The sequence below is a fragment of the Pleurodeles waltl genome, chromosome 12 (assembly GCF_031143425.1).
Source record: "Pleurodeles waltl isolate 20211129_DDA chromosome 12, aPleWal1.hap1.20221129, whole genome shotgun sequence".
NCBI classification, from domain to species: Eukaryota; Metazoa; Chordata; class Amphibia; order Caudata; family Salamandridae; genus Pleurodeles; species Pleurodeles waltl.
Window position 1 is genome coordinate 243,760,598 of NC_090451.1, and position 26,385 is coordinate 243,786,982.

Genomic DNA, 26,385 nt, shown 5'->3' on the forward strand with positions numbered 1-26,385 from the left:
AGACATGATAAAATGGGGATCCACAGAAGTCAAGAGGTTGGGAACCACTGGTTTAGGACTTAATGGACAGATTTACTTTGCTGATGTATTTCAATCTTTCCTGTGTTTTCCTTCTCCGAGATCACACAGTCTCTCCCACTGGCCTTTTCCAACCAGAGGCAGACACTATTTTATCCTCTTGTTGTGGAGGTATACCTGAGGAGAAGGGATTGGGGATAATCCTGTTCATGTCCTCCATTTTCTTACCCTCAAAGCAATGATTCATGTCCATTGTGGATCTGTGGAGTTAAACAAGCAGAGAAGTGGTTGAAATTGGTCACTTTACTCAATTTGTAACATGTGAAGGAGATGTGTTGTGTGTTGTAGGCATCAAAAACTCACACTTTGACACCACTATCAGCCCCGGCTTATTTCAAGCAAACGAGGTTTGCAGTAAGACACTTCTGGTCCCACCTAAAGTCACCACTTGCTCGTGGTGATCTGAGGTGGACTTTAAGGAACTTCAAGGAATATTATTGAATTTTGCTTGTTCAATGTGTTTATTTCAAACATGCTTGGGACTAAGCATCACTGTCTTCATTTCTCTTTTCTAGGAAGTGCTACTGTTTCCAGCCATGAAACCGGAAGATAATAAAAAAGAGGCAGCGCCAGACACAGTCCCTGAAGGCACCTCTGTATGAAGACTTATTACATGATTCTCTGCCTGGCATCACGACTCTTTTTAAATCGGTCCCGTCTGAAGAAAAGGATATGCACTTCTTTGCTGCTTTGTCATTTCAGTGTATTGGTACCTACACTGTGATGGGAAATGTTGTCTATTCTTTATACTTGTGATCAACAAATAAATTATATGAATCTTTTCTGGGCAACTTTATTGAGCATGTTGTAGGCCAAGTTGACTCCAAGTGTATGTATGAATGCAGATCGTATGAAGTAGGAAATATAATAGAGCGCCCTGGAACTTACAGCCATTTTCACTTCAATGTAGAAATTCATTACCATCTAAGATTAGCCTTTCCAAAGTTTCGTTAGGAAGCTACGAGATCATTGCTTCTTCAATTGTTGCCTTGCCTCTAGGGATAATCAAAGATGACAGCTGTGAAGTTTTGCTTTAGCGGAGCCTATTTTTTTTTTTTTTTGTTGCCCCAAGATGATGATGAAGTCAATCTGTCTATACTCTGATATGCAGGCCAAGGATTATTCAACTGTGTACATCTGTTAGTCACACAGTGTCCCGTTTTCTGCCTTTCTTCCAACAAGGGGCATTTATCAAGAGGTTTACAGTGCCTACAAGGAGATCTAATACACACCTTGCCTGTCCTTTGTGAGAGACAAGTACAGTATCATAGTAGTAACCCGAACTTGCAGCTTTCTCAATCCAGTTGTCCCACTTGGACTGAAAGGCTGGATTTGATATCCTTTTAAGGGCTGCCCCCACATTTTTATATGTAATACTATAATAGCAGGTAACCATTCGTGCTTCAGGATGAAAGGCTCAATTACTGTTCCATGCAGATGTTTTTATGTCAAATTATTTTCTTGAGCATCCTAGAGGACAATCAAATATTTCTCTTTAAAGATGATACATTTCTGTGGGGTTTAGTGTTGGTCCGAGGAGATTAAAGCCATTTTAACATTGTTTGGCTGCTGCTTGTAAAACCGTACTCCTTGGAAGTTGTTAGTGTTTTTAACTTGTTTTAATGCAATAAAAATGGCTCAACTTAGCTTTGTCAATCACACCCCAGTACAGAAACGTTTTTCTTAAACTACTTTTTATGACATAAAGTGTATTACTGAGAGTGGGAGGTAAACTGATTTGATAAGGCAGGAGAAATGCGCTCTCTTTTCAGTGTTGGGCTGAGCAATTTTAAAAGGATAAACCAGCACACTTTAAAGCCCCTTTTGTGAAAATAGTGGAGGAAGGGCACTCCCCTGTTTGTTATTTATGCATTAGGGAGAACTTCCTGCCTTTTTACAAACAGCCTACATCATGATATTGACTTCAGAAAGAATCTGAAGTCTTTGAAACTTTCAGGTTCGCCATTGCTTCCTACAGTGGACTCCTAGTCCACCCTGCTTGGCTACTCAAGCTTTTGAATATGGATGTCTAATTCAATAATAATTTATCAGTGCTTTGTCTCCTAATTACTTTTGTTAGATGCATTTGAAGGATTAAAATTGGACTCCATCAGGGAGACTTAATCCTATGCGAGGCCATCTCAGTTCCACCTTGAGCCCAGGTTTTATTCATTTTTGGAAAGGAGGGGAAGGGAGTGACCCAAATGCAGCAAAAAGTTTGTGTAGTAAACTCTTTTTGGGGAGAGCTTTGGCTATGAATTCACAGACTACACCATATCTGGTTTTATATGCTAATGTTGTGGGAGTTTCTAATTATATTTGGTGGGGAACTGTATGTGGCTCTAAAAAGGGTCATGAGGGTGGGTGATGTGGAACTTCTCGTTCTTCTACAGGTCAAAGACTTGCCATAACACCCTTTATTATGAATACCTCGTACACCTTCATATGCCTCCCTGAAGCCAATCCACTAAATTTAAAGAATTACTCAATAGATTCTTCCCATGTTATGTCATATTGATTTATATAGCACATTAATTACCTGTGAGTGTATCCAGGCGCTTGGGCCGGTGTGAGTGTTGTGCTCCCTAAGGTGATTATACGAAGAGCCAGGTCTTCAGCTTCTTGTGGAATGTAAGAAGTGAGGAGGAGGCTCTGAAGTGTTGAGGCCAGCATTTGGAGTCCCATGGGGAGGTCCTGTTGCCAAAGTACTTCCATCTTGTCAAAGTTGAGCTGTAGGCAGTTGGTTCACATTTAGACTGCTACCATGGTCATGCAGTTGGTGAAGTTGGTTCTGGCAGTGGTTGTTTTGTCTGTCAGGGAGAGCATGCATTGGGTGTCATCAGCGTAGGAGATGACAATGTCTTGTGATTGGATGATGTTGATTGGTGGTGTCATGTATATGTTGAAAAGGGTGGGGCTGAGGGATGATCCCTATGGGACTCCACATATCAATTTCTTGGTCTCTGATGTGAAGGGTGGCAGCCTGACCCCGAAGTTCTTTCTGGGAGAAAGTAACATCCATTTGAGAGCGCATCCTTGTATGACAAACCAGTGGCATATTCTGATGCAAGTGTTATGGAAGACCGTGTGGTAGGCTGTGGAGAGGCCGAGCAGGATGAGGGCCCACTGTTCTTTCTCAGTACAGGGTGATTCAAATGTCATTGGTGGCTGTGATGAGTGCATCAGTACTCAGATGCTTCTTGTGACTGAGGGCACTAGAATTACTGGTTGACTTTGGGAATAAAATATAGACTTGTGTCTCACCACTGCACCACATAGCTACCACTGTAGCATTTCTATCCAGCTTTGGTGAGTGAGTGGATGGAAATATGGGAGCAAAAAGAAAGGGAGGGTGGGCTCTTAAGTTCCAACTGTTTGTCCTGGAGATCTTGAGTCACAGATTGTAGGACAGCAGCTGCCACGAACACTGAGAATGTAGGAGCCTCCCACACCATGCAAGAGGCACAGCGACAAAATGCAGAGCAAAGCAAGTATGCATCTGTAATCCTAAACTTTGCAAAATCCATAAATCTTGTAATGTATGTCTCCTACAGTGGAAATTAACTTTAGCATCAGTAGATACCAGCAATCTCCACTATAAAGAGAATTCACAGAGGGCCCTGTTTCTCGATATCTCTCTAAGCTTTTTGGAAATAGCATGGGGAGGAATCCAATATTGAGTTTTAAAATGTTGGGCTCAAGAATGCTTGCAGATCACATCAAGGTTGCTGAGGAGAAAGTGATGAGTTAATTGTCAAGTCACAGGTGACTGTCCGGCAGTTTCAGGCTTTTAAAACTAAACCTCAGGAAGAGTGAAGTGAAGTGAAATTGGGGCACCCCAAAATGTTTTCTCCTCGTTTGGGGGAACATAGTACTTAGACATGCACCTATCTGCAAACGTGATGGATACTTTTTATCAGTCACTAGAATGTTAGAGGGCCTTTCAAGATGAACTAGTCTCTATATTTAATGGATGCAAAGACTAACTGTACCAAAAGGTCATCTGAAAAAACAAACATTTTTGCGTTATGATGGTCTGTTAGTTAAGCAAGTAAGAAGGAATATAAGTCATCAAAAGAAATCCGATTACTGTCGGAGTGACTTGGCTATGAAAAGGATTTGAATTGTCTCCTGGGAAATTGCATATACTTTTGGCCCATATGAATAGGCTATGGCAGGTAGGGTGATATGGTACGTAAGACAGGTTAAGGCCGGCTTTCGTCCTTTTCCTCATCATACGTTCCAATACATTTTAACCAAGACATTCCCCAATGGCTACCATTAATGATTTCTACGTGTGATGGGGGAAAAAAAGGTGTAGGGCTTTTCAACAGCGATTTAATTAAAACCCACGTTTGGGAAACTTCTCTATAAAAGAGGATGGATGATTCAATTCCAGACTGGCACAGCTATGAATCATGATATTAAGAGCATTGAAATCGGGAAGCTCACAGGCCAAAAGAACAATGAAGTCTCATGAGGGTAAAATTGGTACTAAAGCCAAATTATATGAAGCTCGAAAGGACTCAATTAGATATAAGATTATGTACGAATTAATCTTGATAAAATATTTCTGAAACATCAAACAGCAGCTGATATCGGATTTGCATATAACTGGGTACAAACTGAAGTGATATGGTGTGCAAAATAACAATTGACTGTGATGCGGCCCGAGTAATTACCAGTAGCTGAGATCAATAAAAGCATTCCATCCATCACTTTTTGTATATTTGAGTATGTCGCTCTGAGTGGGACCGGTAAGCCCAGATGTGGGTCCTGTGCACACTGATTTCCCTCAAACCAAGCTATACTTGGCTGATGAGCCCGTAAAAAAGGCAAAACCGGTCCTGAGTTGCTCGTGTTCTGCTTCAGGGAGGACCTGGTTTGGCAGTTTGGCCTGGACTGTTCCCATTTGAGCAGGGTCAAGACTGATTTGCATATAGCTGGGTCCAAATTAAGGTGGCTGGTGTGCAAGATAGTGACTGATTGGGATGCGGCCTTGAATAATTACCGGTGGCTGAGATTAATTCATGCATTCCATCCATCACTCTTTTGTATACTTGAGAAACAAAATCTAAGCTGATTTTTGAGTCTCATGTCAGAGCCCATTAAGGATTACCTAAAGATGAATGGGGTGACATTTGGATGGATGGAACTTGAGACAAAGTGGTGAGTGCTAGTTAACTGGGGATGGAGAATTGTGATAAAAGAATTACTTGTGATTTGGGAGGTCAATGAAGAGCTGTATGTGAGAAAGAATGTTGATGAGAAGAGACTGTTTAGTGCCACCAGAGAAAGATGATTTTGGGAGTCGGTCCAGAGGGACAACTTGGGGTAGTTATGACAAAAGATTAAAGGACATGTACAGGTTGCCAGGATTGGATAAAGTAGAGAAAATGGAAATAGAATGTAAAAATTCCAAAAAGTAATGTTCAGACTACCACTTTGTCCTATAATGGGTCTCGGCACACCTTGGGAAAGAGTGATAATTGATTTTATGGGACCCATACTCGAGGATGAAGCTGTGAAATATCTAATATTGATGGTTGACAATTCTTTTCTAAATGGGCAGAGGTGGGAGTGGTAAGGAGGGTGGACCCTGAAGCTGTGACCAAGTTAATGGACTTTTTTTTTTTTTAAAGAAAGAACTGCCCAAGTGTATTGTTGGATGGCAATGGACCACAATTTGCGTCAGATTGTGTGCAAAAAGTCTTGAAAAGATATTAAATAATGCATTGGACCACTTCTGTTCTGTGCAGGAGTGTGGTCAAAGGAGTGATACAGTTAGCAAAAATAATACAATGAATTGGGAAGTGAAGGTACAGAAAGTGATATGGGTGTACAGGATTCCACCTAGTGGTATCACTGGTTTTAGCCCACTTGTACTTATAAACCTAATGACATTTACTAAGGGTCATCTGGGGTTATTGCCCAGATCAAGGCAGGTGACTGGTCACCAGAAGTAAGAGGGAATATTGTAAAGTCCCAACAGGTGTACCGAGGGGTAGGTATGATGTTAGAGTTGAGAGCTGATCTAGAAGTAAGACAGTGGGTGAGGATTAAAAAGCAATAGGTGAGCACAAATGCAGGTTTTCTGTACCTTTAAAGGTGGAAATGCTACAGAGCAGTTCTGCATTCTTAAAGAATGGCAAGGTTTGGCATAAGTGATGGTTGCCTAGATGTAGACTGTGGAGAAAAGAACATGCCACCAAGACTAATTAGTTTCCAGCTCAATTTAATAAAAACCAGGTTGGTCGTGAGGGAGCAATGCCAACTAGACATCCTCCAGCAACCATCCCACAGCAACTGCGCCCACAACAGTCTCCTTATCTGACCATTCCATCCCCACATTCCACTCCCATTGTAGCTATCGAACATCGTGATCACCCCCCCCCCCAAAAAAAACAAAAAAAACTCAAACAATTACTAATGTTACCTTACATAGCGATATACCAATTTGCACTTTGCAGGAGCTACATTTCTTCATCTAACCAGATTAAGAATATTCACATTACATTGCTATTGCTCAACATCCCATGCCAGTCTTGGAGATGCCCAGGTAATCTCTTTCCCCTTTGACTTCGTCAAAGAGGTATACCATTGGTGGTTGAAACACACTTGTTTGCATTATGACCAGAGTCAGCACATATCTCAAAATGAATATCCGGGCTCACAACTAGTTGCAACTCAGAATCACTTCCAAGCAAATGCCCCTACATTTCATCGCCATTTTCACGCATGTTGACTCCTTCACACACACTCACATGTGGCAGATTACGTATCTTACCATCCTCAAGCTTGACAGCTCCATCAAATACCGTCACTATTTTAATAGGACTTGACCAACGGGCTGCCCCTTTTTATATGAAACCAGGGTTCCTCACATGTACATACTGCCCTGCAACAAGTTTAGGCATGGTTCTCCTTCCGTTGACTCTACTCAGCACATGACCTTGGTGTTTTAGCACACGTTCCCTAATTAGATTATCACTGTTGGTCAACTCCAGCTTTTTTTTTATTTTTTTATTTTTATTCTTTAACCACCATGGAGCTAACTTGGAAGGCGGTTTCCTTCCCCCTTAATAACTCAAATGGGGTTTTCACTGTCACCGAATGGGGCGTAATTCTATAAGATAGTAACATACTCTGAAGAGCCTTCTTCCATGACAGGTTAGACTTCAGAGCCAACTGTATAGCTTTCTTAACTACCCTATTGAACCTCTCGACTTGAATATTTCCCTCTGGGTGATATAATGACACATTTAGGTGATTCACACCATAATTTTTCAAGAACAATTTCATCTTACTAGATGCGAGCTGCGCACCATTATCCGTTACTAGAGTCTCAGGAATCCGTTCCCTGGAAAACACCTCCTCTAAAAAGTCGATGACCACATCCGTGGTCACACTGCCAACCAAGCGAACTTATGGACACTTAGAATAATAATCAATAAGGACAATGACATACACCTCTCTGGATGGTAAGGTGGTGAAAGGCCCCATAAAATCAATCGCTTCCTTCTACCAAGCTCTTTCAGGGAATTCGGCCATCTGCAGAGGTACTGCCATTGGCTTGACAGACTTGTCACTCGCCTTGCATGCATTGCATTCCCTCACCCAACTATCCACCATACTACCCGCACCTGGCCACCAAAAGCTTTCCTTAATTTTCCTTCTGGTACTTGCTATACCACCATGCCCTTCATGTCCTAACCTTGACAATAAGTTCACATATGCCATAAGGAGGTACTACTTTATCGCCCCTCAATACTGTTATTACATATGGATAACTCATCCCTGATCTTCCAAAATGTACTACTTTCCCCTTGAAGCTGCTGCTCAAATGGCCACCCTTCTTAAGAAATTCCTTTACCTTGGCTAAGATTCCATCTTTTTGCATTTCCTTGATCCACTTATTCTCGGAAAACTCTAATTCCATCCCATGATCTTCAATAAATACTACATCGTCATGCGTTATTGCCACATCACACTTTAGCATCTACTTCCTCGCAATTCCCATTAGTCAAAGGAAATCGTGACAATCCATCCGTCACCTGATTCTTTCCCTGGCAAGTGCGTAATCTCATAATGGTAAATTTGCAGTTTTGAGGCGAGTCTCGCTAACCGGGGGGTAAGATTTCTCCCACCTCTAGGACTCCAGATATTTACCAAGGGTTTGTGGTCTGTGCATATCTTAAATTTGTGACCCCAGACATACATCCTAAAAAGTTGCACAGCCCAAGTCGCAGCTAGTAATTCCCTTTCAATAACAGAGTAGTTCCTCTCTGCTTTTGTTAAAGTACAGGATGCATATGCGACCACCCACTCGTTCCCATTTCTTTTTTGAGATAAGACAGCACCAATGCCATACCCACGGAAATGATACAATTTGCATCTTCATCAAATGATCTTAGGTATGATGCATTTACAATTTATTTTTTAAGTGCTGCAAATTATTCACGGTCTCTGTCAGTCCTCTAAAATTATATGACCCAAATGTTCCACATGTATTCCAAATTTGCATTTTTGTTCTTTCAGTTAATGCAGTGTCCATAAGTGCTCGTAGAACTTCCCTCACTATGCAATCATGTTCCTTTTTATCCTTTCCAAATACCAATACGTCATCCTGAAAAACGTTTGCACAAGTTATATTTGAAAATACTCTAGATAATTCCCTTTGGAACACAGTGGGTGCACTGGCTAAACCAAATGGTATCTTTTTGTACTGGAAGAAACCTTCAGGTGTTATGAAGGCTGTGCAGTGCTTATAGGTCAGATCCAGCGGAATTTGATGATCAGCACTATCTAAATCAATTGTCAAGAAACATTTTTGCATCACCAATGGATGACATTAAATCTTGCAAATTTGGTATCGGGAAGGCATCAACCCAAATAGCATTATTTAAAGAACGCAAGTCTACACAAAGTCTTAGATTGGCATTGGATTTCAAGGAAATTACAATTGGAGATATCCAATCAGAAATTTCAATTGGTTCTATAACGTCCCTTACACAGAAATCACACACAATTTATTTTAGTTTCCCCTCTGTAATTCTACTGAACATTTATTAACTTTTGCCTCACAGGTATAGCATTCTCTTTTAAGAGTGTTTAAATTTTTTTCAAGGTTCCTAACTTGCTGCTAAAAACTTTCAGAAATTCCTCCCTAAAGGCAGAATATGTATAATTTGTACTTTTAATATTGCCCTCACCCACTGCATACACTGGTGGGTCAGCTTTAGGGTCAACTTTCACTCCGAGTTCAGTCATGTCTGGCCAACCGAAAATCATAGCTCCTTTTTCTGCTATAAGCACATTTCCTAAATATGTTTCCAGCAAATCCAATTTCACCTTGCACAATAGAAATTGTATGACCAGAATAACTACATGGGCTTGAATTAGTATTCTCTATCAATCTACCAGGCCCTAATTTGTCAAACAACTTTCTCCCCATTATCGTGTACCACACACAAGAGTCCACCATAGCTTCGACCTGTATTTCATCTATGCTTAATGTACACTTAGGCAATTGGACATTCTTTGCTTTGCTGTTCTCGCTCTGCACATTTAATACCATATCACGCATTCCATACTCAAGCTCCTCATTGTTCGGATCCTCCATGATACAATGTACTTTTTTTTTTCCACACACGTGAAAAATGTCCTTTCGTCTTACACACATTGCATGTCTTTCCAATGGCAGGGCACAACTTAGAATTAGCTAGATGTGTATTAGAACTGCATCGAAAACACAGTAGCCCTCTAGTTTTACCAACCGCAAGATTCTTTTTTCCTTACCACTCTTCACTCCCTACAGCACATACAGTACCATTGTCTTTATTTTAATTCCTCAGTGCCTGTATACATCTCTCAGTATTCTCAATACCTCTAGCCACTATTATCTTATTTTTTAAAGATAATTTACCGAAAGACCATAGTTTCTCTTGAATTTGTTTTGATTTAATTCTAATCAATAGCTGGTCCCTTAATACTTGGTCATATGTCATGTTTTTGAACGCACATGTTACAGTAAGTCCCCTCAACACTGCCGTATACAGTTCAATTGATTCATCATCTTTTTGCCCCCCTTGAGTAAAACCTATATCTTTAAGTGACTACATTGATTTTCCTACCATACCTTTCTTGTAACTGTTTGAGAGCACATTTATAAACATCTTTCTCATTAACGTTGTCTAACCTCGGCAGATTCTTTAATTCTCTAGGACCTATTGCACCTAGTCTGTGCTTTAGTAAGGACAAATGTCTTTCCTGTGTACATTCCCCATCCTCTAATACTTCCACATATGCCTCAAACAAATCCAACCACAATTCCCATGGAAATGGTGGGTCTCCATGCTCAGCTAAAAAGAAAGGTGGTGGTTGAATGCTAGACATATCTATCCCACTATAAGAGGTAAATCAATAAAATTCCACGTGTAGCCACAATCTCCACTGCCCCAAGTATATGCATGTGGCCAGTGCGTGTCACCCCTTAACATAATTATTTTCAGGGTTTTGGGTGTGCGTGTCACTGAACGAGCAGAGTCAAAGTAAATGGTTGTATTGATTGCCATACAACCCAACAGACGATTACTGATCCTTCTGTAATTAAAGATGTGCGTGTCACCAAACGCGCAACGCAGGATAGAAAGGAAAGTCGGGGTGAATATCCTTATGGATTGCTGTACAACCAAAGCTGTAAAAAGGAATCCTCCCAAACAACAAAGATGGCCGCCAAGACGTAATCTTACATTTTGTATGTAGGCATTGGGGCTTGTTTTTACCCAGAATGCACTTCACTGTATGTGTCAATAAGATCTCGTGCACAGCTCCATGCGCTAAGTGCACTTCACTGTATGTGTCAAATGCTCACGCATAGCTCCACACCCAAAATTATCATACCTGCACTTCCAAAACACACTCCTTGAACAAGTATGATCACTACCGTGGCAAACTGATCCTCCAATCCTTCCTCTCTTTCTGGGAAATGTTTTTGTTCATGAAGTTTGTCAGCAGAATCCAAATGCAAAGTAGACACATTGTTATGTGACTTGAAAGTGGTGTGGCTCCTCCCCCGCTTGTCGCCACTGTGGAGAAAACAACGAGCCACCGAGACGAATTTCTGTCCAACTCAATTTAATAAAAACAAGGTTCGTCGTAAGGGAGCAACACCAACTCAACATTATCCAGCAACCGCCCTGCAGCAACTGCCACCGGCAACATCCTCCTTGCCTGACCATTCCATCCCCACATTCTGCTCCCATTGTACCTATCCAACATTCTGATCACCACATAGACACATTAGATGAGCCTCAGCGATGTATTAGTCTGTATGGTTGTTTAATAGAGGAGTGTGAGGAAAATGGTTTACTATATGGTATGGTTGTGTGAGCTCACCATGTAATCTGGTCCAATCGTGATCGTTTGTAAAAATCTTAACTCAGTCCTGGGTAACTGTGGCTCAGAGCAGTCAGGCAAAACTCGGCACAATAAAAACTTGACACCATTATATAAAAAAATAGGTTGTGCTTTTTAGCTTTAAATAGACACGTTAATGAGAAATATCCATCAGCGTTCTGGAGATCTGTATTTTCAAGAGACAATTCATAGCTTTTCACTTTGCAGCATAAATCATTGTAATCTACTACAAATTAATGTTTAGGGCTAGCCGAAACAAGTAAGTTGAAAACACCTATAAAGGCACTCTTGTGGGGACCAACTCTGACCAGAAGCCAATCACAGTGACCAATCGGGTCCAGCTGAACAGCTACCATGTAGTTTAAGCATCCTCCAGTTCCTTGGGGAACCCCACAGATATCAATGGAGTGGTCCCAATGCAAGGGATACAGGTTGCTGAAGATGCTCAAGGAAGCAGAGTCAATGTTGGGGATCTTCCTGTGGCCACCTCTCGGTCTATGAAAAGAGTGGGTGACTTTGGCTCATATGTCGACCCCCCCCGTGACGTCCGGTTGAAGCCCAGCACAAAACTGTTTGTCTCCGGTTACACCAAAACCAGTGGTTCCCTTTAACTTGCAGTAACTTTGTGATGGACAGCCAAACTGCACTCAGATGACTCTTCTGAGTCAAGTAGACTGGGGTGCAACTTTTGTGGGTCAAGACTCTGTCTCCAAGGCTACACAGGTGCAATCAGGATTCCTGGTGCTTGTAGGAAGCTGACTCTGTATATACTATATCAAAATGAGATAGAGTGTGCACTGAGTCCAGGGGTTCCCCAGAGGCTAAAGAAGATAATACCAATGCTTTCTTTTGTGGTAGTGTGGTCGAGCAGTTAGGCTTATCAGAGGGTGGTGCAAAGCATTTGTTGTACACACACAGACAATAGAAAAAGCACACAGTCAATGACTTGATTGTGTTATTTTATTTCTAGTACCACAAGATTCAAGTTGCAGGTGAATACATCCATAAATAAGTATTTCACATATGTGTCAATATTTCGTTGATTTGAATTTGCAAGTCATACAGTTTTTAAATAAATGGCAATTGTCCATTTTAAATGGTGACACTGCAATTTTCTGAAACAGTTCCTGGGAGAAGAAAAGTTAGTATGTTTTGAATGTAAGTACACGACTTACAGTTCAAGTCTCCAGGGGTTAGGAAGTCCACAGGTTGGGGTTCAATGTAATCCCAAACACCCACCACCAGCAACACGGGGATGGCCGGGTGCAGAGGTCAAAGTTGAGGTAAATTTAACATGGGCTCCTATGGAGGCTGGGGGCACTCTGTTTCAGGTCTGCTTGGAGGTAAGTGCCCCCATCTTTGGAGGGCAGACCTGGGGGGTTAAGAGGAGCACCAGGGGGGTGCAGGTAAGCACCAAACACACACCCTCATCAGCGCAGGGGCGGTTGGGTGCAGGGTGCAACCACAGCGTCAGGCTCCCAATGCTTTCCAATGATGGGACCCGGGGGGGGGGGGGGGTCATTTAGATGCTGCAGTCTGGGTCCAGGGAGTCAGTTCCTGAAAACCACAGGCTGGACAAGCAGGAGGGCTGCCTGCCGAACGTTGCTGCAGTGGAGATCGGGTTCCCCAAGGCCAGGGGGCTGCGGGTGCAATGTAACTTTTGGCAATGGTATCTTCATGTGGTGCTGTCGCGGTCAGGGGGGTCCTCTGGATTCACACTGCAGGCGTCGTCATGAAGGACAGGAGAGGTCAAACCAGAGTGGGCACTTGCTCTGAATCGCCTGGGGATCCTCGCTAGTCGGTTGGGCCACCTGGACACAGGCCGTGGGCGTTGGGTGCAGAGTGGTCAGAACTCGTAAATCCAGGGAGGCTCTGGAGTCCTTAGATGTAGTTTCTTCTTGGACAGGTCCGCTGTCCATGGTAGTTCTTGGTCCTCTGTGATGTAGGCAGTCCCCTCGAGGCTTGGCAGAGGTCGCTGGACCCACAGGATGCGGGGCTCTCTGAAGCAGGAGATTGGTAGGGATGGCTGGGGCCAAGTCAGTTTTCGTCTTCCTTCTTCTCTGCTGGGGTTTGAGCTTAGCAGTACTTCTTCTTTCTTGTGAGGTTGCCAGGAATCTGACAAACAGTGTTCAGGGGAATCCTTAAATCCTGGATTTACGGGTGTTACAGGGGTCTGAGGGCAATAGCCAATGGCTACTGTCCCTGGGGGTGGCTACACCCTTCTTGTGTCCTCTCCTTTTGGGAGGGGGGTGGGGACACAAACCTAACCCTATTCGTCCCTGTCCTACTAATATGCAGGATTCTGCAGGAAAAGTTTCACCTCAGCTCTGGACATCTTAGATGTGGTCCCAGCTGGGGTCCTCACTCCTCCCTGCTTTCCCTAATTTTCCAGCCAGACTTGCCACTGAAAGTAGGCCTTTATCCGGGAGGGGGGGAGGCGGCAACTCCACTATCTGGAGTGACCTGGGGCACTATAACAAAAGGATTGAGCCTTTGAGGCTTACTGCCAGGTGTTACAGTTCCTGTAGGAGGAAGGTGTGAAGCACCTCCACACAGGACAGGCTTTGTTTCTGGCCACCGAGAGCACAAAGGCTTGTACCCCATGTGGTCAGAAGCTTGTCTGAAAGTGCCAGTCTGGCACAGACTGGTCAGTCCTGCACTAGCAGTTTGGCAAACATACAAGGGGCATCTCTAAGATGCTGTCTGGGTGCATTTTTCAATAAATCCCACACTGGCAGTAGTGTGGGTTAATTGTGCTGAGAAGTTTGATACCAAACTTCCCAGTATTCAGTGAAGCCATTATGGAGCTGTGGAGTTTGTAATGACAAACTCTCAGACCATATACTCTATATGGCTGCACTGGTCTTACAATGTCTAAGAATGGACGTAGACACTGTAGGGGCATATGGAACATGCAGCAATGCCCTCACCTGTGGTAAAGTGCACCCTGCCTTAGGCTGTAAGGCCTGCTAGAGGGGCGATTTACCTGTGCTACAGGCAGTGGTTTGTGGGCACCGCACCCTGAGAGGGGTGCCATGATGACTTTGCCTTTTTCTCCCCACCAGCACAGACAAGCTTCAAAAGCAGTGTGCATGTGCTGGGTGAGGGTTCCCCCAGGGTGGCATAATGCATGCTGCAGCCCTTGGGGACCTTCCCTGGCCACAGGGCCCTTGGTAGCGTGGGTACCTTTTACCCGAGACTTAACTATGTGCCTTAGGTGTGTCAATTGTGTAAAGAAATGTACAGATTCTGGGAAAGGCACTGGTGCTGAGGCCTGGTTAGCAGGGATGTAAGTTCAAAGTTTGTATCAATATGAGACAAAAGGTGGGAGGGGTGGGTAGCCATGCCAACAAGGGAATTTTCCTACAGTGCTGGACTCTCAGTGGAGCAGACTTCCCAGCTTTTATGACCCTGTGGCTGTAACAGGGAGTCAGCCAATTGACTCTTAATCACCATCTCTGTCTGGCACTCGGGATGACTTTTCCCCGAGCAGGACATCAGAGAGACAGTCCTATTTTTACTAGGCCAATATGCAGCAGGACATCAAAAAATCAATAGGGATTAGGAGGAATTAAAGGTCCAGTGCATACCCTCCGTTAACTGTTACTAATAATGAAATACACTGTTCCTAAGAGACATGAAAAACAAAAACAAAAAACAGGGAGAGTGTTAGGGGATCCTACTCAATAGGGGGTCCTATTCAATAGGAGCAAGAGTCCTCACACACCCAAATGGGTGTCATGCTTCATCATCGGACCAGCTCCTCGTCAGACTGGCGCTGCAATGTCTGACGGGCCCCACCCTTTCGGGGGGCTCTTTGCCAGAGATTTTTTTTTTATGATGCCACACTGTCCCGCAGATGAGTCGGGAGGAGAGAAAAGAAGAAAAAGGAGAGCGGGAAAAACTAGAAGTAAAATTGGCTCAAAAACTCTCTGAAAGGTTTATCTTTATTGGTGCAGGCCAAGGTTAAAACAATTACCAGGAGAGTTAGGTCAATGTAATGTTTGACCCTTCTCACATGGAAATGGGTGGTCAGGGACTACTAGACCCACCTCAAAAATCGGGTCGACATGTTTCGCGTCTGTTGGGTCCAAAAAGGATCCTATGACGCTTCCTCAGGACCTAATATAATAATGCTTCTCCACCTATAAACTCAAAATACTTTAGTCTACATATGCTGACAAGGAGCGCGACCCGGGGTAGGAAGAATGTCCGACGGCCGGCCTTAACTGATGTGTTATATGGACCAGGCCTACGGTCTGCGTGATCCCATGAAGCCCTGTCTCTAGTTGGGAGGGGCGACGGATAGGACTGACATACTGGGTCCAAATGGACTTTTTGTAAGTGACTGACTACACTAATTTCCTTGCTTTCGCTTGTCAGCATATGTAGACTAAAGTATTTTGAGTTTATAGGTGGAGAAGCATTATTATATTAGGTCCTGAGGAAGCGTCATAGGATCCTTTTTGGACCAAACAGACGCGAAACATGTCGACCCGATTTTTGAGGTGGGTCTAGTAGTCCCTGACCACCCATTTCCATGTGAGAAGGGTCAAACATTACATTGACCTAACTCTCCTGGTAATTGTTTTAACCTTGGCCAGCTCCCTGCACCAATAAAGATAAACCTTTCAGAGAGTTTTTGAGCCAATTTTACTTCTAGTTTTTCCCGCTCTCCTTTTTCTTCTTTTCTCTCCTCCCGACTCATCTGCGGGACAGTGTGGCATCATCAAAAAAAATCTCCGGCAAAGAGCCCCCCGAAAGGGTGGTGCCCGTCAGACATTGCAGCGCCAGTCTGACGAGGAGCTGGTCTGATGATGAAGCATGACACCCATTTGGGTGTGTGAGGACTCTTGCTCCTATTGAATAGGACCCCCTATTGAGTAGGATCCCCTATTGAGTAGGATCCCCTAACACTCTCCCTGTTTTTTGTTTTTGTTTTTCATGTCTCTTAGGAACAGTGTATTTCATTATTAGTAACAATATGCAGCAGGTGCAGTCCAGCCTTTGGTGCAGCCTCTCTCTGCTTGGTCTAGAGAACAGCAGGGCACTCCTCCTTTGGTCCACGCTGAAGTGCAGGCATGAGCAGAGGTCTGAGTGCCAGACGTGCCACTTTAATTTCCACTTGGAGCCTAAAGAGGTATGACTAACTACTCACTGGGCTACCAGGTCCCTTTGCACCTGATGACTTCCTGCTAAGTGTGGCATCTAGCTAAGCCAGAAGACACTTTTCCACCCAATCCCAACATGACAGAATCCCCTTCTCTTTATGTGTGGAGCTCTCTAGCCCAACCCAAAGTTAGGGCCACACGCCTTCTGAGAAACTGGTATCGCCACTGTTTCTCCCTCTCTACCCAAGATGCCAGCCTGCCTGCCTGCTAAAACAAAAGAGAAGCCCCTCTTGTGAATGACTACCATTTGCCCTTCAATGTTGGCTTCCACTTTGAAGCTTGCCTATTGGGCTCACATTCAATCTGGCCATGCCTGAAGGAGGTCACACCTCTACTCTCAGCAGATCCTTTGTTCCTTTTTCTGAGAACTGTTCTCACCTCCCCAGGAAGACAAAAGGCTGTCTTGAGAACAGCAGCTTGTGTGCCACTGTAAGAGGCTACTGGAAACTTTGGGCAACAAAGTGACAACGTTTTAAAGTTGCTATTAGGGCAAACGTTACATTACATTCGACTTGAGCAACAGTCAGGTTTAATGCAATGATTCTTTGGATACCTTGAAGTATCCTATTTAGTAATCTCGTTCAGAAGTTAGCACTGCTGAGTGGTCAGCTTGTAACTTCCGCTCGTCAATAGGACTATTAGTCTTCCAAGAGTAAAAACGGCAATGCAGTGCTTTTACTGTCAGGAAATGTAAGGTAATAAAACGCATGCTCCGTTTTAGGGCGCAGCCTACCAGACAGTGGAGCTATCTGGTTTGTTAAAGAAATCTTAGGGGACTTTCAGAAAGTTGACCTAGGGATGCATTCTTCCCATCGGCTTTGTGGTTTGTAACTCACTTTTCCTTCCTTCCCATTTGCTGGCTGCATTTTGTTTTTAGGCTCTCCAGGTTCAGTTCGTCCTGCCCGAAGAGAGAGCCATGTTCACTGAATATGTCCACAAACTCCTTTTCTGTCAACAGTCCTTTAAATCTCGTTCTTATCTGTCACATTTGCTAGGCATTCAAAGACTGAGGTCAAATGTCGTGCTGTGTTTTCGTGGGGGCCTGGTTATTCTCTTTTGCTTTCTGCTGACTTCAAAATAACAGCCTTTATAGGAAAAAGGAATGCAGCCTTTCTCCATGGAACCCGTTTTGAACCCTTTTTTAGGTCGAGCCTAGGTAGCGCGTCCACTGTCTCTTCAAGTGATGCTGTATTCAGTTCATGGGCTTTCCTCCGTCCCAGTAACTTTATATTTGGTGTATTCTTGAAAAAAGCTTTTCTGCTATTGGGTAATTTGTCTTTTAAGTCCTGCCTTGTGCGCGTTTGTTTCCTCCCCTGGAGCAGGTACTAACTACTTGTATAGTTCAACAGTCGTTCTTATCTGTTATGTTTGTGCGCTATTTTTTTCAGTTGGTTACTTGGCTGCTTCTTTTCTGGTTGTATTTGGAACTCTGCCTGACTAACAGCCCTGCACTGATTTGTTTGTTATTTTATTTGGCATCCCAAAATGGCTATGCTGTTTAGTGGTAGTGTTATGAACTTCATTTGACGAACAGCCTTGCACTGCATTTTGTTCCAACAGGCCATGCCTTTACCATACTGAGACTTAAACCTGGCTCCCTAGCTCCAAGGTCAGCCGTTCTGGTTGTTACACCACATCCTATGTCCTGCCCCTTCTCTTCTATTTTTGATACTCTTGTTTATCAATCGCAGCTGGGTCATTTTGACGCCACTCCTCGCAAACCCCCTTAATGTGGCCACCTCTGCCTACGACTCATGTTGTGACTGCCCCCTCGTATCGTCTGCTGCTGTTGCAGATATACCCTATTGTATCTTTTGCTGTCATCTAAAGCTCTCTTATACTTTTTTTTGTTTGAGTGCCACACAAAATTGTTAAGCTTTAATATTTATTTACATATATATATATATCATATCTTATTCTCCTCGAAGGAGGTACAGCCAGCCGCACTGCAGAAACCTCCTTTAGTGTAGCCCTCCTTCCTTCAGCAATCATGGCTGGGTCACTTCACCCCTGCTCATGGCAACCCCCTTCCCCCTCCCGTCAAAACAGCCCCTCGTCTCAGCCTATGGCTGCTGGAGGTGTCTCATTCGCCTCATCAGAGATTCAGCCAGCCAGAAGAGCAGGACCTGGGAGCTGTGCTGCGAGGCAACGATCATTGCAAGTGGTTCAACTTTGGTTTCATATTCATGAACAGTCGCCAAGGCAGCCCCATGGACAACCCTTTTGCATGGTGCAGCAGATGCAGTGGCACAGGTGCCAAAAGCTCTAGGAAACCCACTGAACACCTATTATAGCTACATGTTGCTATTAAACAAGCAGTTACAAGTGCAGATAACTTGCAGGCACCAGGGTCATTACAAAATCACAGATTATAAATCACTGAAATCACTAACACCTTAATATTGATTTACATCTTAAATAATTGCTATTCGACATGTTCACACAAAACAGTACCATGGATTTTTCATTTTGCATGTTCAGTGGCACTCCCTTTCTTCTGCAATCTTAGCTGGGTCACTTCGCCACTGTTCCTCACAAACCCCCCTCAACGCGGCTCACCCTCTGTTTGTGGCTCATGTCTCACTGCACCCTCACATCTAATGCTGTTGTTACAGATAAACCCTATTGTATCTTTTGTTGCAGTCTAATGCTCCCTTATACCTTAATTTTTGCTTGAGTGCCACACAAAGTTGTTAAATATTCACACAAATAAATATGGAAGCTCACTGTGTCTGTTCTCAGCAGAGGCAGCCAGCTGCACTGCAGAAACCTCCCTCAGTGCTTTCTCCCCCCTTTCTTCAGCAATTGCGGCTGGGTCACTTCGCTGCCACCGCTCCTCACAGCCCCCCCTCAAGGTGGCCCCCCTCTCAGTTTACGCCTTATGTTCTGACTGCCCCCCTCGCATCCACTGATGGGTGTTATAGATAAACCCTAATGTTTCTTTTGTTGCAGTCTAAAGCTCTCTTAAACCTTAATTTTTGCTCGACTGCCACACAAAACTGTTAAATATCTACATAAATATTAAAGCTCATTGTGTCTCGTTCTTCTCAAAGGAGGTACAGCCAGCTGCACTGCAAAAACCTCCCTCAGTGCGGCCCCCCTTCCTTCAGCAATTGCGGCTGGGTCACTTTGCTGCCGCTCCTCGCAAGCCCCCCCTCAACTCGGACCCCCTCAGTCTACATCTCATGTTTTGACTACCACCTCGCATCTGTTGTTACAGATAAACCCTGCTGTATCTTTTTTTGCAGTTTAAAGCTCTCTTATGGCTTAATTTTTGCTTGAGTGCCACACAAAGTGGTAAATTTATACATTAATACTTTTTTTTTTTCATAATCAAATTTGAATTTTATTTGAAGGAACATTTGTTACACAACAGGTTTGATAAGGCATTACATATAACTGCACTTCCCTTTTACCCAGCTTCCACCAACATGCAGTACAAGCAGGTCTTGCAATCGTGTCAGTGTTATCTATGTATAACAGAATCACATTTCCTTTCCCACTTCGGCTCCTTGGTTGCCTGTCCATTTAGACCAAATTTTTGTGTACTTCTGCTGGCATCCTCGTACCTCATAAATAAGTTTCTCCATTTGGGTGCATCAGTCCACTCCCCTCCTCCAGTGCAAAAGCGTGGGAGGGACTGCTTGCCAACCACTGTCTTGCTGTGTCCCACCTAGCAACCATAAGGGAGGTGCCCAACAACTGTCTGTCTGCTCAGGAGCCCCCCCAACCCCCCAATCTCCCTCCATCACTATCAGAAGAACCAGGGTCTACCCCATTATTATGGTGAGTTCTGATAACTACTGTTCCCAGTACTGGACAATAATTGGACAAGAACACACCATAGGAAAGAAGTCCACTAGAGAGCCATCCGGGGCATGGACCGGAGTGTACTGTGATGCAATCGAATTGGAGTTAGGTATGCACAGTGCAGGTAATACAATTGCACTAATCTCAGCTTAGCTGAGATGACTTTCACTCACTGTACCATTAATGCGTCTCTCCAGTCCTACTCATCCAATGGTCCCACCCAAGCTTTCCACCAGGATTTCAGAGGGTGAAGTGTCTCAGAGGAATTAAATACGATCAAACGGTATATTTGGGATTCCCCCATTGCCCCCACCATCACCTTTGCTTCCATGGGACTAAATTCGGGGAGTGAAGTAGCCTCAGGTAGGTGGGATTTCAATGCATGTCGCAATTGCAAATATTTATGGAACTGCGTATGTGACATCTTGTACCCCTGCTGGAGTTCCTGGAAGGACTGCATATGGTCCCCGACCACATATCACCAAGCACAGTTATGCCAAGCGTGTCCCTATGTGAAACTCCCTCCAGTGCACTCACTTCTCCCAGCCAGGTCCCCCGCCACAGCGGAGTCTGGTGCATTAACTTCTTCCACCACACAGTGTGATGCTGCACCTCCCCTACCCTGGTTACTTCTGGGGTATTCTGTGATACGGGGCCCCACATATAGAAGGGTCATAATGTGGGGAAAATCCAAATTCACCGCTCTAGCCGATATGCTGGATCCGCACAACCCCCCAGTGAGCCTGTCATGGAGCACAAGGGCCTGGGAAGCTAGATAGCAGAAGTGTATATTTAACATATCCAACCCTTTCTCGTAGGTGTTTCACTGGCATATGGTTCTACCAAGGTGTCTCCTTTTGTTCTGCCAGAGGAAGGCAGTAGCCACTGCGTCCATTTCTCTAAACCACTGGGATGATAATTGTATTGGAAGGTTTTGGAGAAGATAAAGAAAGCGTGGCAGCACCAGCATCTTGAATAGGGCAATATGTCCCAGAATATTAAGGGGTAATGCGTACCATTTCTTCAAATCCACCTTAACTCTATGGACATGTGGCGTAATGTTTAACACCCATATAAGGGATGGTTCTAGTGCTATTTTAATCATCAGTTAGATTAAACCTTACGGGCAATTTGGATTGCCAATCAATTGCATCCCGAGACCCAGTCAACGGAACCAAAAGAGATTTCTTTGGATTAATAACCAAACTGGATGCCTCTGCAAACAGATGCAGCAGACGGAGACATCTGGGACCACTCTGTCAGGTTTGACAGGTACAACAGCACATCGTCAGCATACATTGCTATACGGTCCTCTCCTCCCCCTGGCCAGCACCAGCCTGTCACCAATGGATCGTCTCGGAGCATGCACCCCAATGGTTCGATGGCCAGAGAAGAGGGGACAATGGTCATCCCTGCCTTGTTCTCCTACAAATAGGAAACACCTCAGAAACCATCCCATTAACCAGTACCCTGATTGTCTGGCAGTAATAAAACAGACGTATCATATGCCGGACCCTAACGCCAAAGCCTGCTCTGATGAGCACCTGTGTTGAGTATCCCCAATCCACAGTGTTGAACGTCTTCTCAAAATCTATCAGTATCAATGCTTGGGATTCCAGAAGGATTCATGTGTGCCAGCGCAATATTCATCTGCCTAATACAATGTCTAGTACTACGGTTCGGCATGAATCTGCACTGATCCGGGTGGACAAATTTCCATAAAACCCTTTGCAGACAGTTCGCCAATACCATGGCATATATTTTTAGCTCCCCATTAATCAATGATATTGGCCTGTAGTATGCACATGACAAGGATGGTGGCTTTGTCTTTGGCAGGACCACTATGGTGGCTTGGTCCTGGTTATCCGGAAAGGTGTCCACTTCCAACGCCTCTTCAAATAGGTCAAGCAACAGAGGCGCCAAAACGTCTTTAAACCTGGAATAAAATTCCGTCAGATACCCATCTGAGCCTCGAGTTTTCCCGGTCTTTAAAGCTGAGATGGCATCCCCTATCTTTTTTAGCGAGATGGGTTGATCCAATACCCTTTGTTCCTGCTCCAGAATACTGGGTAGGGAGAATTCATTTAAAAGTGGTTCCTCTAGCTCCACCTGGGGCCGCGGCATATAGAGTGGCAAAATATTGCGCAAATGTGGCTGCTATCCCAGCCTGAGTGACCTGAGATTTTCCTTTTTATCAGCCAGCCCAGGTATCACCCATCCCTTCATAGGTTTTGTGGCCAGTCAGTACAACAATTTACTGTTCTTATCTCTCCATCCCTAGAACTTTGCCAGAGATGCATGCCATACCTGTTTTGCTGCCTCAACTGTACCCTTATTTCCTCCCCTACCAGGTTCAAAGTGTGTTCATTTGCACCATGACCTTCCTGAGACATGCGCCTCTCCCATTGGAGCGCCTTGGCTTATAACCGGGCGATGGGCTTCCCTGGCCATCTCTCGTGCTCGAAGAAGGGCCTTGGCTCGACCCCATGTCGTGGCTTTCCCAGCCTCCCTCAGCAATGCTTTCATTCGTATTGTCCTGTCATTTAGCTCAAAATATTCGACAATCTCTTCACGCAAGTTCTCAACATAGTCCCCGATTTATAGAAGCCATGAATTGTGGCACCACATAGGGTGCAGCATCAGAACACTTGAACCAATGGTCAGAAGAACCGGGGCATGATCTGATATGCCTCGAGCCAGTATCTGGACCTGCTTGACCTTTGGGTCGCAGAGGCCCAGGTTTGACATCCATTGTGGCAGGGACGCTGAGCTTTGACATCTAACATCTGAGACTGCACCTGTAATATCCACCACTGGATCCATAACCGCATTCATATCGCTTCCAAGGACAGTACATCCAGGGGTCATCTAAACTACACCACCGCCAACTCCTCCAGAAAGCGGTCAAGTGCCGCGGGAGGTGCATAAATACACATCAGGTTCAAAGGGTTGCCCCCAACCACCATACCTGCCAGTGCTATACACCTGCAAATCCCCGTCGAGTAAGTATCGCAACCCCCCCCACTCCTCCACCCTGCCTCGAGCTACATTTGAGCCCCACGTGGTAGACCCAGTTAAACCCTTACCGGTCCAGGAAAGGGTAAGACTTGCCCAGCAAGTGTCTCTTGTAGAAATAGAATGGATGGATGAAGCCCTTGCATATGACCGAGTACTGCCACATGCTTAATAGTTTCCAACAACCCATTTACCTTCCAGGATACCACGTTAACAGTGGCCATGTGAAGGGTCTGTCAGTCTAACTATCTGGGTCCAGGGCCCACCCCCTTGTATTATGCGCATCATTTCTGACTGGACTAGATGGGACTCCCTCAGGTACCCCTGAACAATTTTGCCTGTGTGACCCTGAAAGCAACAAAAAATCAACAGCACTACAACAAACATGCATTCGAACACCACCCAACATCTCCCCAACATACACTTCCCCTCCCAACCAGAAGAAGCATCTGTCGTCTGATTATTATGCCACAACCAGTGACTAAAGCATACGCAACGTGGAATGGTGGACCCCTCCAAGCATTAGGATTAGATTATCACCCATTCAGCCAGTATGTAGAAAATAGAATGCATTGAGTTAACTGCCCTGTTACAACTCAACTTACACTAATGGTGACTGGCTCAGTCTCTCTTCTTGCTGCTTCGCCGTATCGCCTTTTCTATCTGGCAGGATTGGTGACTTATTCCCAAGCTGCACTGTCACTGGTGCTGAGGTGCCAAAACTTGGTGAGCGAGAGGCAGGTCCAGCCCCCGTCTGCCGTTGATGGGACCAAGTACGGGATCTCTGCAGACGACCAGATTTCCGCTCCTCTGGGTCCATTTGAGCATGTTGTGTACAACGTTGAGGAGGAGGATGCACAGTCACTCCCTGTAGGTGATGCTCCTCTGTCACCCATTCCCACGCCGCTTCAGGAGTCTCAAGGAAATGCACTTTGCCAGCGTGTAACACCTTGAGGCAGGCCAGAAAGAGAAGCATGTAAGTGAGCTGGAGCACTGTTAGCTTTTGCTTGACCGGTTCATAGGAGCACTGGCTTGTCTGCATGTCTCTGGTGTAATCCGGGAAGATCAAGATCTTTGCATTCTGGTGACAGAGTTCAGCTTGGTGGCAAGCTTCTTGCAGAATACAGTCCCCGAAACTGAAAAAACGGGCTATGATAGCACTAGGTGGTGCCTTGGGGGAGGGGGGCTAGAGGACCGGGCCCTATGGGCATGTTCCACAGCAAACCATGCAGTCAATGTATCTAATGGCATCCTCAACTTCAGCCAAGTCTCTAGGAAGTCCACCATCCGTGCCCCTTCCTTCTTTAGGGAAGCCTACGAATCTCAGGTTATTGCACCTTGATCGATTTTCTGCATCTTCATCTTGCTGTTCAAGTTTGTGTGTTCTGGTGAGGAGATGGTAACTTTAGTTTTCAACTCTATGACTTCCATCTTCCACCACTGACACGCGGTTCTCCGCCTCTGTTACACGGGCTATGGTGCCTTTCAAGTCCTGGTGAAGCAGGGTCATGCCAATGAGGAACCAGGAAAGATAAGACCCCCACCCGAGGTCTCCTTCCCAGCGGTGGAGGGACACCCTTTATGTCCTCAGGGTCAATTTAGCAGAGAGTTCACAAATCAGACGGAGTCACCAACTGGAGGAATAAAGAGAAGTTTATTACATGGATTATAGCTCGAGCTAATACAGACTCCCAGGACAGTCAAGTGACTATCCTACGGAGGCTGCCCCTTCATTCTGGGGCACCCAACCTTATATACACACAAAACTGCTTAGTCAGAGGACAACTCCACCCCTATCGTATTCAAGGTCCTCTGCGGTCTTCAGAATATTTCAGGGATACACGTGTGGTGGGAGAAGGTACAGATGCAGCTGGCAGGAGGTGGCAACGACCTGTACAAACTTGTTCTGGCAGTTACTGATTAAGCACGACTATTCTTGGAACTGTAATTGGAAAAAGTAATATGGCAGCGATAAGCAGATTGCAGCCCAAGGCTGCGAGCACAAGGTCAATCATCAAAGTTCAGGAGGTTTGTCGAGCACATGGCAACATTATAAACAGATGCCTAGCAGCTATGGTGTATGATTAACTTTATGTACATTTTCTCACCAACTCATATTTTGCCTATCTCACTCTCTACGGCAGCCTGATAGGTAGGGGTTGCCTGCAGGATTTTGTCTGTGTCCCCTACACCAGTGGCCGATGGTTCCCCATTGTTGTCTCCATGGCCCCCTGGAGTAGTATATTTTGTCAGTGCGCAGCTAGGAGGCACGCAGCCTCAGTTGTTTATCCTTCCCCATCACAGGTCCACCACGGACTCAGGACATAGTACTCTATTAGGTTCCCTTGCTGCCACGCAACCACCAGGGGTTCCCAGCAGCACCAAAGGCCTCTCTGGCCTTGGGACGCAGCCCTCTCAGGAACTTGCTGGCTGGCTATTTCTAGTGACCACACGAGATTAGCCAGTCCTGGAGTCCGCTCCAAGTCTCCTTCTTTATTATTGGAGGATAGAACACCAGCGTACTTCTTTTCGCTCCATCAGGTGTTCTTTCAGTCTGATGTGACTAATTTTCCGCCACTGGCTTCTCCGGTGTCACTCATGCCAGGTTGGAATCTCAACGTCAATTTTCAAGTTGGTTGCCTGCAAACTCTTCATATATAATTATTAAAGCTCATTGTGTCTCGTTCTCCTCAGAGGAGGTACAGCCAGGGGCACTACAGAAACTTCCCTCAGTGCGGCCCCCCCTTCCTTCAGTAATCACAGTCAGGTCACTTTGCCTTTGCTCCTCACAAACCCCCTTAAAACGTGCCCCCCCGCCTGCAAGTCTATGGCTGCTGGAGGTATCTCATCCTGCTCGGAGGACATACAGCCAGCCAAAGTAGCAGGACCCACG

The 26,385-nt window shown here is 44.9% G+C and overlaps 1 protein-coding gene and 1 long non-coding RNA gene across 4 annotated transcripts in view; one reads left to right on the top strand and one right to left on the bottom strand.

Annotated features, from left to right (window-relative positions):
* Positions 1-860, top strand: part of KARS1 (lysyl-tRNA synthetase 1) — a 91,760-nt gene extending 90,900 nt beyond the window's left edge. For both annotated transcript variants that reach the window (XM_069217468.1, XM_069217467.1), the window contains one exon: positions 594-860. In XM_069217468.1, coding sequence (XP_069073569.1) covers positions 594-680 — 87 coding nt within the window. In that variant the 3' untranslated portion in view covers positions 681-860. The remainder of the gene's footprint in view (positions 1-593) is intronic.
* LOC138268111 (uncharacterized) overlaps positions 1-26,385 on the bottom strand; it is a 221,970-nt gene that overhangs the window by 116,014 nt on the left and 79,571 nt on the right. The gene's annotated exons all lie outside the window — the stretch shown is intronic.